The sequence below is a fragment of the Oryctolagus cuniculus genome, chromosome 4 (assembly GCF_051225735.1).
Source record: "Oryctolagus cuniculus isolate XC-2025 breed Fujian yellow rabbit chromosome 4, ASM5122573v1, whole genome shotgun sequence".
Taxonomy (NCBI): Eukaryota; Metazoa; Chordata; class Mammalia; order Lagomorpha; family Leporidae; genus Oryctolagus; species Oryctolagus cuniculus.
The window spans coordinates 19,867,498-19,880,422 of record NC_142870.1 but is presented as its reverse complement, the minus strand read 5'-3'; the positions used below and the strand labels follow the sequence as shown (position 1 = coordinate 19,880,422).

The following is a 12,925-nucleotide window of genomic DNA, read 5'->3' as shown; positions in this document are numbered from 1 at the left end:
AAATTGATCAGAAATTGGAGGAGCCTAGTCAATGTTCTTAGTCAGACATTTCAAGTTGTCTGGCAAAATTAGATAGAATTACAAGCAAGGCATTAGAAATACACATTTCATTAGAAGACAGGTGTTCCAGAAATACCAAACCATGCAAAGAAGGTGATGATGTTGCAGCTGTAACCCAGCCATGCACCATACCCCTCCCACCCCTCAAGTGATCAACAACATACGTTTAACAGGATCTTGGGGAAGAGGTTCCTGGGTAGTCTTGAGTAAACTTTGGGACACTATGGAGAAAATAAGAGAACATAACTAAAAACAAAACAGAAACATGAGCATGATGGCCGGAGCTCACTCACACGACTCCAATGACCAGAAACCAAACAAACAAATGAAAAAAAATCATTGAGAAACAAAAGATTAAACAAATATCCAGAGGTTTGGCCCCATCCATGGAACCAAAGGGAACACATAAACATAAGATCTATTTTTATGAGACGTTCATGTCTTACAAAGCTGAGTTCACTGTCTGACAGTCCATCCAAGTAATCTGTTAGTGGATTACTTGCTTCTGTTTTCTCTCTCTAGCATCCAGTATCACCAATTCCCTTTGATTCATTTCTTACAGTCTGTCCATTCATCTCACCCATTCATGGGGCAGCCTCTGGCTCTCAGATGTGGCTGTTTGTGGAAGTGTTACTCTCCACTTAGATTTGTCCATCCGTTTAATTAACTTCAGCCTTCTTAATACATTATGCTGCAATCCCTACCCACTTCAAAACGCACTACTAGTCAGCTTACCAAATACATTGGGGGCATCTATTTTTGGCAAATCTCTCAACAAAATGTGTGCTCTTGAGGGAACCTCTCAGTGAAGTGCGTACCATCCAGGACATTCCCATTATCACCTGTGGTGCTCACTGCTCCTACCAACTAAAACTCATCAAATGGGAAAGGTACTGTGGGATGGTGGTGGGAGGATGAGGGGGCAAACGATTTCTGACACTTGAGGCAAATCCATCATTGCTAATAACTTACGAAAAAAGAAAAAACTCATACAACCCGTATTAGCTAAATAAATCCATCTCAGGGAGAGGAAGAAAACATTTGGAAATCTTCCAGGAAATGTCACCCAGCCGCTAAAGCTGTTAAGAGTCAGTGTAACAAAAGCCTCTTGTTCCAAAGGCTGAGGGCAACACAGTGCCTCCTTGTGTTCCATATTACCTGACCTAATTAACTTCTTTGTATGAAACTGAAGAAGGGAGTTATTTGAGCTAGAAGCTGCAATCATCTCATCTGAGCCAGAAAAGAATGCTTGGGTTACTCGCTCCTACACCTGTTCTCACACAGGACTGGAGAGGAGTCATCACCCACACAGGGGAGGGCAGGAGTGCAACAGGAACTTTCCATCAGGTTCCACTGGAGAGTGAGCTCCTTCACAAGGCAAAGTCTTAATGGAGCAGGTCTTCTGTTGTTTTGCTTAATCCTATGCATCCTGCTGGAAAACACTTTATATAATGCCCAGGAATTCCACTGCACGAGACGGGAAGTCTTTCCAACACGAGACACACCATGACTGAGTTTAATCTGTATTTTAACAAGTTGAGTGATTGCTCCTTGAGTAGTTCAAACTTCTTACCCATGAGTAAAAATAAACAAGATTGGGAATTTACCTCAGAAAGTGGTTAAAAAAAAAAAAAAAGCAGAAGTCTCATGTCTGGTGCATTGCCTTCTGAGAATTACCTCCATGGGGAAAAATTTCATCTTGCATTAAACTCATCATGATTTCACATATGCGTATTTATCCCCCAATGTTATGCGATAGCTTTAATGTTCAAGAGGAAAGCTTTGAAAATGATATTCCCTGTGCTTTATGTCATTTAAAGTTTCTAATGTTAAATTAACAGTTTTCTATTTCCAAGAGAAGAAACAAAAACTTGACATTGCACATGTCTGTGTGGGGAGTGCAGGGGGCACAGGCATCTCTACCTTCTGGCATTGAAGCTGCAGGAGCTCAATTCAATCACATTTCTTCTCCCCCACAATAACAGACACGAGCTACAAAATCACAGCAACACACCTCATGAACACAACCAAAGCGTCATCAGCCAGGCTTCCAGTAGGAGAGGCCATATTTGCACACCAAGTGCACATGCATAAACATGACCACACACAGGACACAGACAAACACGTAAGTATGCATTTGCAGAAATGGCTGCAGAAGACAAAACAGCCACTCTAGGTTTGTTTGAAAGAGAAGCATTCAAAAGTCCCCTACAGATTGCAAGATGGATCTACCACAGCTAAGAAAAGAACACATTCAAGGCCATGCTTTATTAGAGATAGACGGGGAGGTATGCTCATGATCCGACATACTGCAGACTCCGGGCAATTAGAGAAGTGGACAGAAACGTGGTTAGTGGTAGCAACAGGCCCATTCCCAAGAACCAGGAAAACCAATCTGTTACAAAGAGCAGAGTCAGTGGCAAGAGAGACGAAAGGTGGCCAGGCTGGAGGAAGGGTCCACTTACTGACGCTGCCACACACGGCCATGCAGTACTCTTCCGTGTCAAAGTTGTTCCTGTTGCCGCCACATCCGCCGTAAAAGAACGGGGCGCACTTCCCTTCAGTGACATCAAAGTACCAGCGGGAGATCATTGCTCGGCATGGCCCCGTCTCGGCTTGTTCAGAGCACACCTCTAATCAGAGGAGATGTGGGGAACCACATTTAGCATGAAAAGGCACTGGCTTGCTGTTCAATGCACACATGTTTACTTGTACGCATTAATCCTCCCATGTGTCACCAGGGCTCCTCAGCTGGTCAGGCAGCATGTCCCAAGGCTTTCCGGAGGAATGGAATGAACTCCCTGGACTGCAGTTACCCTGACACAAACTGAGCATCTCCTCTGGTTCCATCAGTGTGGTGCTCGGCAGTAATGAAACATTCTGGCTAGAGGTGAAAGAACTCAGGTGCTTTCAGATGATGTTTTTCAAATTTGTTTAAGGAATCCAACCTCAGCATTTAATATATATAAATTTGGGAACACGGTGATTCCCCCCACAATACTCCCACAATTCCCCTCCACACCCATACGCCCACCTTTCTTCCTCCTCCCTCTTCTTCTCCCATTCTTAATTTTATCAGAGATCAATTTTAGGTTAATTTTATACTCCTCAGATTAACTCTACACTTAGTAGAGAGTTCACCGAATAGTATGAAGACAAGCAAAAGAGAACAAAAACAAACAGGAAAAACATTGTTCCTTAACAGTCAAGGCCAGGGCTGTTCAAAATCATCAGATAAATTTTAAATAAATTTTAAATGATAAAAGATGTCTACTCATCAAAACAAGTCTCTGTCATAAAACTTCTCTTTTAAAATAACTTCGCCAACTCTGATATAAAAAAACTGTTTTGGGAGAGGCACAAAGATGGAGGAATAGGGAGGGAGCTTGCTGTTCTAGTCCAGGTGAAGACAGTTAAAAAAAAACAGTAGAGAGAGTGGAAGATTCAGGGAAGAGTTAGAGAACAGCAGAGGAAACTCCATGCAAACTCGAGGGACACTGTGGATCCATGTGGAGGGTATGGACGCCGACAACTCAGCACCCCAGCAGCCGAGAGCCTCCGCACCAGCTTTGGGGAGCTGAGACCAGACTGCAGCAGCCCGAGACACTAGTGATAAAGCAGTGGGAAGAGCTTGGCATGAGTCTGGCTTGGAGCCCTGTGGGGGTCAGTATGCCTGCCAATCTAGAGGGGGAAAAAAAGGGAGCACACTTCTTTCTCCCCGATCACCTGGCACTGGTGTCCTGTAATTAGCCAAGAGCAGGCAGGTGCCATGTTGGACATATGTAATAGCTGTGCCGCTTGTGCCTGCGCACCTAGCATCTAGCTGAGAGGAGACACATGAGTCTGGGAGAATTAACAGGGGCTGGGTGCTTGTGATTGTGACTTTGGGAGTCTTGTGTGCTGGGACTGTGAAAATACTGTGGCTATGTGTAAGGACACAGAGTGTGGCTGGGTCTTTGGGCAGTCACTGTGGGCGGCTCCACTTGCTCGGGCTCCTGGATTCTCTGGTGAGGGTCATTGCTGTGGGACCTGGGCTCACATCAAGGACTGCATGCTTGCTTTGTATGGTTCTTGTGGCAGTATGGATGAATACTGTGCCACTGGGACTAGCGCCCAGGCATTGATCTCCTTGGAGGAGAGGAGGTTGAGCGTGAAACTATATCAACGGTGCTGAACAAACCTGTCCCTTGTTTAAAAAAAAAAAAAAAGATGAGATTTACCACACCCAAATCAGGAGTTATATTGGACTCTCCTCTCACCCTGGAGCACTGACCAGAGCTCCCTGGCCACACCAAGCACATGCCTCAGGGTATTCACTGAAAGAGCAGACACTCTACTAAGCCATAGGGGCATAGTCCAAAGATAAAAGATATCACAAGGAAAAAAAATAAGTCAATAAGTAGCTCTACAAATGACTAAAAATAAACACAGCAATTCAAGAAATAAAAATAAGGAAGACAACATGGGCCGGCACTGCAGCTCACTAGGCAAATCCTCTGCCTGCGGCGCAGGCACACCGGGTTCTAGTCCCGGTCGGGGCGCCGGATTCTGTCCCGGTTGCTCCTCCTCCAGGCCAGCTCTCTGCTGTGGCCCCAGAAGGCAGTGGAGGATGGCCTAAGTCCTTGGGCCCTGCACCCACATGGGAGACCAGGAGGAGGCACCTGGCTCCTGGCTTCGGATAGTCGCAGCGCACTTGCCGTAGTAGCCATTTGGGGGGTGAACCAACGGAAGAAGACCTTTCTCTCTGTCTCTCTCTAACTCTGCCTGTTAAAAAAAAAAAAAAAAGACAACATGACTCACATGAACATGGAACACAATACTTCAATACTAGATTGTGAAGATGAAGAAATTGAAGAAATGCCAGAAATGGAATTCAAAAAATTAATCGTAAGATTACTTAGAACTAATCAGAAGCAAATCCATGAATTAAAGAAATCTGTACATGACATAAAAGAAAATTTTTCTTATGAAGCAGATTCTAAGGAGAGATCAAAATGATATTGGAAATGAAGAATTCAATAGAACAAATGAAAAATGCAATGGAAAGCCTTAACAACAGACTGAGGTACAAGATAGAATATCCAAGTTAGAAGACAAATATCTTGAAATTTTACAATTATACCAAAAAGAAAAGAAGAAGAAATTAGAAAACTAGAAAACAGTGTTGGAAATCTATGGGATACTATGAAATGAAACAACATACAGGTCTTAGGAGTTCAGGAAGGCATGGAAAGAGAGAATGGATTAGAAGGCATTTTTAGTGAAATAATTACAAAAGTTTCATTAATTTGGAGAAATAAAGGGATGTTCAAGTAGAGGAAGCACATAGAACTCCTAACAGACAAAACCAGAAAATATCTTATCCACAACACACTGTAGTAAAACTCTCCACAGTAAAACAAAGAAAAGATTCTAAAATGTGCATGAGAGAAACACCAGATTTCTTTAGAGGATCTCCAATTAGACTCACAGCTGAATTCTCATTAGAAACCCAATAGGCTAGAAGAGAATGGCAAGATATTGTTTATGTCTTAAGAGAAAAAAACTGTCAACCTCAAATACTGTACCCTGCAAAACTTTCATTTATGAATGAAGGTGAAATAAAGACTTTCCCTAACGAACAGAAATTGAATTTGTCACCACTTATCCAGCCTTATGAAAGATGCTTAAGGACATGCTACACACAGAAAACACAGAAACATGGTCTTCACTATGAAAGAAGGTGAATGCAGAAAATCTCCCAGGAAAGATACAAAGGAAATCCAAAGTTAAAAATAAGAATACTTACAGAAAAATGGCAGGGCCAAGTTGTTACTTATCAATAGTCACCTTGAATGTAAATGACCTCAACTCTCCAGTTAAAAGACTGGCTGAGTGGGAAAAAAAAAAAAAAGACACAAAAACTCATCTATTTGCTGCCTATAAGAAACACATCTCACCAACAAAAATGCAGACTGAAAGTGGAAGATTGGAAAAATATATTCCATGCTAACATAAACCAAAAAAGAGCTGGTGTAGCCATCCTAATATCAGACAAAATAGACTTTAACACAAAAACTGTCAAAAGAGACAAAGAAGGGCACTGTGTAAAGATTAAGGGATCAAATCAACAAGAAGATATGACTATAATAAATGTATACACACCTAACTACAGGGCATTAGGCTATTTAAAAGTAATGTTGATGGATTTAATGCGAGACATAGATATCCATATAATAGTAATGGAGGACTTCAATACTCCACTTTCAATAAAGGACAGATGAACCAAACAGAAAATCAGCATGGGAATAGAGTTAACTGACACCACAGACCAAATGGACCTAATGGATATCTACAGAACTTTTCATCCTACCGTGGCAGAAAACACATTCTTCTCACCAGTACATGGAACTATCTCTAGGATAGGTCACAAGCCAGCCCATAAAGCAAGTCTCAGCAAATTTGAAGGAATCGAAATCACACCATGCATCTTCTCTAACCACATTGGACTGAAACTGGAGATCAACAACTCAAGAGTCTCTAGAACATGCAGACCGAACAGCATGCTCCTGAATGAACAGTGGATCAGAGCAGAAATCAAAAGAAATAAAAAAAAAAAAAAAAAAAAAAAACTGTTGAGGGACAGCTTATTTTTTTTCATGCTATTTGTTGAAAACAGCATAGAGTTAATCTTTTGTGTATAAAGTTAATTGAAAATAGATCTTAGTAAAAAATTAAGAATGGGAATAGGAGAGGGAGGAGGAAGAAGCTTGAGACTGGGGGGTTTGAGAGTAGATATGGTAGGAAGAAATCACTATCACTATGTTCTTAAAGTTGTGTTCATGAAATGCACAAAAAAAGATACTTTTTTTAAAAAAAGGACTATTTTGGTTATGATGCAAAAGTTTACACTCACACAAATGTCCAAATATTTTCCTAACTAACACTGCCTTGATTCAAGTATAAAATAAATTATACATATTTTGAATATTTTTCACTTTTTGGAGAGTCTGTCCACTGACTATATCTTAAAATATACAATATCTGCCAATGTGGCTTATACTCAACTACATTAACTCTAATTTGAGACAATTTTTATTTGTATACTTTTCTGACCTTAACCCTAACCCTAATGCTACTGTCCATTTATATTTAAAGTACATAAGTACAATAAACTACATAATAAACCCACAACTCTTGCTGGGAATCTACAGTATCAGAATCTTGCCTTGATCAATCTGAAGAAGGAAAGAAAAATGTGCGAAAACCTTCATTTGGGGGTGATATGTTGGTTTACCTGACCTCAAATGGCCCCCAAAGAGTTTCACAACCTTAGTAGAGTCCACATCAGCTTTGTGAAGAACAGTAACCGATCCAACACGTACTACATGCAGGGATAGTTAAGATGATGTGGTCAGAAATGAACAGAAGAGTGTAAGATAATCTAATGCCAAATACGTTTTGTATGGAGGAGTAGACATATGTGAGCCTGGATGAACAGGGCTGTAATATGTCTGTGTTATTTCTGAATTGTGATGAGAAAGCCACTTTGTCCACTCTGTTTCTGATCAAAGTGCAGAGTTATCTAAAGAGAGCTAGGAAATATATATACTGAAGTTGCAAAAGAAAAAAAAAAAGCAAGCCAGGTCCAAAAATTACAAACACCATATGTTTTCCCTAATCCATGGTAATAGAGTACTTAAAGTAATGTATTGGAGTGAAATTGATGTTTTGAGATTCGATGATTTTACAGCCCTTTTCTCCACTGTGGAGGAACAATGTTTTTTTCTTCATACTATTTGTTGAATTCTTAGTGTAGGGTTAATCTTATGAGTATAAAGTAAACTGAAAATAGACCTTTGTAAAAATTAAGAATGGAAATGGGAGAGGGAGGAGGGAGAAGGGTAGGAGCATGGGCAGGAGAGAGGGTAAGTATCACTGTGTTCCTAAATCTGTTTATATGAAATAGATGAAATTGGTATACCTTAAAAAAATTTTAAAAAGGAATACAAAAAACATTATGTTGCATAATTTCTTCCGAATTCTGCAAGAACATATACTCAGTTAAACTTCACATATAGATCTCCTTTCCTCTAGTTTAAAATTCTCACATTTTTTCTCCAATTGTAGAATACAAAGGGTTAATGTAAGAAAACATAGTTTGCCTTTGTAATCAATCACTTGCTTAATTAACAGTAAAAACATGAAAAGGACACCAGTATTGAAATGCAGTAAGCAAACTTCTATATTGCAAATAAATTTTGATTTATGTGTCGACTCATTCAATCCATTAATAATGAAGAAGGCTGACCTCAATACAGTTTAAAAACAACTTCACTTTTTTACCTTGATTAATTTACTTCTGCCATTGCTATAAGGTGACATATTATGTTGCATTCTATTTAAGATTAAACAGATTTGTGTTTGATTTTTTATATGAAAATTTTGAAGGGGCAGCCATGTTGGAGAATTGGTTAATTTTTAATAGTGCGTTTTTCCAATGCTACAACCATGTACTTTTAATAGAGAAGTGCCAGTGTTATGTGTTTGTACATATTAGCAAGTAGGCATCCAAAAACATGTCTAGAAAATTACTCTGATCAGGGCAATTCGTGATCAAATATTACCAAGTAATCATATTATATAAATGGAATCATGTAAAATTAGGCAATGAGCTTGAACTGAAGTCTTATGACAAATCTCACTTAAGCTCCCAACATGGGTTGAAATAAATGATGCCAACAGCTGTGCTTGGTAATGAAACCACTGACTCAGTTTGAGAGGAGGGGTGCTAATTTATCACAGCATTCTCTGGAAAATATCTGCAGTTGGCTAGTCTTTTTTCCTGAATTGTGTTCATTCTCTAAGGCAATCCAATCTGTCATTTCTTCATATCTGACCCAAATTTCACATCTCTCCATGATGAAAAATTATTTACAAATGCCACCTGAAGGATGCTCACTTGTAAGACCTTGAGACCAAACTGTGTCCTCCCTGTGGGTGTCAAGAGAGTGAGCTTTCACTATTTTTCCTCGACCATGGTTTCCTGTTCGTTATGCAAAAAAACTTTCCTGGTGCAGCTGAAGTGCAAGGGAGTATTAACAAAGAACTTTGGTGTAAGATATCATGTCCTTTGTTGGAAAGTAAGACAAAATGATTTCTCAGAGAATCAGAGGCAAGGGTAAAAAGGTAAGATACTCGGAGTTACAGTGTTTGCCAATTTCCATGGTGGAAATATTCCCACCTTTCATATTTCAAGCTACCAATGCTTGTGGCTCACAAAATTCCGAAATAGCATAATAATAATAATTAGCTTTCATAGTCTAGTAGGAGACATTGCACCACACCAATGGGAGCAATTATACATGTAGGGAGAGTGTAAGAGTTTTCCATTTCCTTGGTCTTGGGATTTGAATTTTAAAAAATGAAAGAAAAAAAAAAGTAGGTTCAGTGGGTAGGTATTAATAAATTAAGAGCAGTAACACTATACTATACGTAAGGGTAGTTTTCCTTTTCAGTGTTTTTTTTATTCCCTGTCTTCATGTCCCAAGTCTGCACTGTTTTGGGGAGCAGGGGATACTGCTAGAGGATATCCTCAAAGTACAATTCATGCACCAGCAAGGTCAGCATTGTCTGGGGCTCAGGCTCCCTCCAGATCTACAGACTCAGAATTTGTGTTTAGGGACGCCAGGCATTTGGCACGGCAGTTAAGATGCTGCCTGGGACACCCATACCCCATATTGGAGTTATCTGGTTCAAGTCCCAGCTATTCCACTTCTGATCCAGCTTGTTGCTGATGAACAGCTTGGGGGTCTGCAGGTGACATCCCTAGTACCTGAGTCCCTGTCACCTACACGAAAGACCCAGATTGAGTTCCGGGTTCCTGTCAGCCTGACTCAGCCAGGACTGCCATAGACATTTATGCTGTGGATGAAAACAATACAATGTGTGGGGCCAAGTTCTGGTGCAGCTAAAGAAGCCACTTGGAACACATGGGACACATCAGCGTGCCTGGTTCAGTTCCAGCACCTCTGCTTTTGATCCAGTTTTCTGCTAACAGACACGCTGGCAGGCAGTGCGTGATAGCTCAAAATTATTTAAATGTCTGCCACCCACGTGGAAGACCCAGATGAAGTTCTGAGATTCTGGCTCTGGCCTGCCCAGTTATTGCTGTTGTGGACATTTGAGGAGTCAAACTGGATGTAAGATTTCTCTATCTCTCTCTGTCTTTCAAATAAAATGAAAAATTAAAAAAATTATTTGTGTTTAGGAAATTGGGTGACTCGAATGTTGTTTCAGAAGGACTATGGTCAAGCATATCTTTTCAATATAGTTAAAATGTCAAAACTAGGAGCCACTCATTGTGGCGCAATAGGTTAAGCCAAACTTGCAAATGCTGGCAAACCACACCAAGCTCCCTGCTAATGCACCTGGGAAAGCAGTGGAAGACGGCCCAAGTACCTGGGCCCTGGTAACCCATGTGGGAAACTCAGATGGGAGTTCCAGGCTCCTGGCTTTGTTGCAGCCATTTCAGAGTGATCAAAGATCTCTTTCTTACTCTGACTCTCACTCTGTCACTCTGCCTTCCAGATAAATAAAATAAATCTTAAAACTAAATAATTAAAATGTCAAAATTAGAGACATAAAGCTCAATCATTTTCCAAAAGGACAATCCGAGAGGAAGAATTAGCAAAAATTGCATAGGCTCTGCCTTATGAAAAGAAATATACATATTTGGGGAAGGAACATAAATTCGTAGAGTCTTAAGGTTCAAACACTTACTTATCTCAAAAACTTAATTTTCACAGATTATCTACACATAATTCTTTCACTCTGAAGTTTTGTTCTGTTTCAGGAAACATTAAAATAGCTTCAATACTTCTGCCTTCAATCTAATATCAAGACAATAATCTCCCATCACACTTAAGTCTATGAAAACAAGTTTCCTCTGAAGTCTGAATTAAAGTGACACCATTCTTAGAACATGCAGGAATATTAGAAATACTGAATTTTTTTCATTAGAAAAATATTGAAAAAAGTAAAGATAAAATCAAGGCGAGATCCTCATGTGCTCCCTTTGTCTGTAAAGAAAGGATTACATGGCATTTCTGTTCTTGCAAAAAACGATGCCTTTAAATGTGAATCAGGGGTTGCAAGGAAGAGCCTGATGTGCCAGGTCCTCTTCTAAGAGACTGGGCATGTCCTCCTCAGCACGGCAAGCAGCCCCTTGTCACAGCCCCAGCATGAAGGAACAGGCACACTCCGGCCGAGAACAGCAGGGTCTCTGACTGCGACATGGATGCTACGTACCGTTTGCTCTTTTGTAACAGTGTTCAGAGGAGAGTGAACTGCTGTTGGAAGAAAACAAAACTAGAAAGCAGTTGACTTCCACATCTCACCGTCTACCCAGCAGGCAATATTTCAAATCAACATACATTTTTAAAAATAAGCTACTAGATTGCATTGTGGATCTTGCCTAATACTCGTTAAATAATGTGTTTTGACACATACTTCTTTTTGTTGACTTACTCAACAAAATATATTCATTAACTACCTACAATGTACAAAGGACTGAATTAAGAGTTATAGCTGATGTTCAGAACAGATAGGTGTTGTGGGGTAGTCTGCTGTTCGTATATTTAAAGGTGGACATCACTGTAGAGCTCAATACCAAAGCCCAGCATTTTGCAGCCACTGAGAATCTACTTCTCATCCCCTCCAAGGGGATATTTTTAGTTGTCCTGACAACTGGAAGTTGCAACTGGCATCTATGGGGTCGAGGTCAAGGATGCTGCTAAACATCCTACAATGCGCAGGTCAGTTCCCCACAACTATCCAGTCCCCAAACCCAATAGTGCTGAGGCTGAGAAACCTTTCCCTATCCCAAGCAAATAGCAGAAGGATTCAGGTTGTATTTAAATCACTGTGTTCACTAAGACTACTGCACAGCAGTTACCAGTGCCTCGAAAATCCGGGTAACAAATGCCAGCAAGTTTCTGGAGTAGAGAGTGCTGAAATAACCATGAGAACCAGCCGGGAAGGCCTTTCTTTGCTTCAATCCAGAACTTAAAGTCACAGGCAAGCAACATGAAGTTCCTGTTCATGGTCTGTGACACTTCCATGTTCTGTGGCAGAAATTATATACCACAAGAACACATATAAGGTTCAGGCAGAGTGGACAGTGAGAGAGAGAGACAGAGAGAAAGGTCTTCCATTGCCATTGGTTCACCCTCCAATGGCCGTCGCACCACACTGATCTGAAGGCAGGAGCCAGGTGTTTCTCCTGGTCTCCCATGCGGGTGCAGGGCCCAAGCACTTGAGCCATCCTCCACTGCACTCCCTGGCCACAACAGAGAGCTAGCCTGGAAGAGGGGCAACCAGGACAGAATTCGGTGCCCCGACCGGGACTAGAACCCGGTGTGCCGGCGCTGCTAGGCGGAGGATTAGCCTAGTGAGCCACGGCGCCGGCCAAGAACACATACAAGTTTAAGAAAAAGAGGTAACTCTACCCTCCTAGCTATATAGCTGAATAGCCTTTTAAGCTAAATATGGTGCATTTTAACCTTTCTTCTGCTCTTAACTCCTGTTTCTACGCTGTAAGAATCTCCAAATTTTTTAAATCAGGGCTGTTGCCTTGAAGGCTGAGGAGTTCTCTAGAGAATCAATTTTACATGAGATTTCTTCATTTTGTCTCCCCTGACTTTTCACTGTTCTCCCTACAGAATCACAAAAGGCCAGACATACTCCAAGAGGTGGCTGGGGATCAAAGATGGATCTTCAGGAGGGCAAAATGGTTCAAGGCCAAGAAAAACAGATGTTTAGGCTGTAATTCACTCTGCTTTTAAAGTCCCTGGAAACTCATTTTGCTAGGAAAGAACTAAGGATT

General features: G+C 40.8%; 1 protein-coding gene across 7 annotated transcripts in view; it reads right to left on the bottom strand.

The window, feature by feature from the left end:
- The window catches only part of APP (amyloid beta precursor protein), a 269,028-nt gene that overhangs the window by 103,493 nt on the left and 152,610 nt on the right, over positions 1–12,925 (bottom strand). For 2 of the 7 annotated variants that reach the window (XM_008266825.5, NM_001195669.2), the window contains 2 exon segments: positions 2,526–2,693; positions 225–281 (listed from right to left, as the gene is read on the bottom strand). The exons of 2 other annotated variants lie outside the window; for them this stretch is intronic. In XM_008266825.5, coding sequence (XP_008265047.1) covers positions 225–281; positions 2,526–2,693 — 225 coding nt within the window. 7 annotated transcript variants of the gene reach the window in all.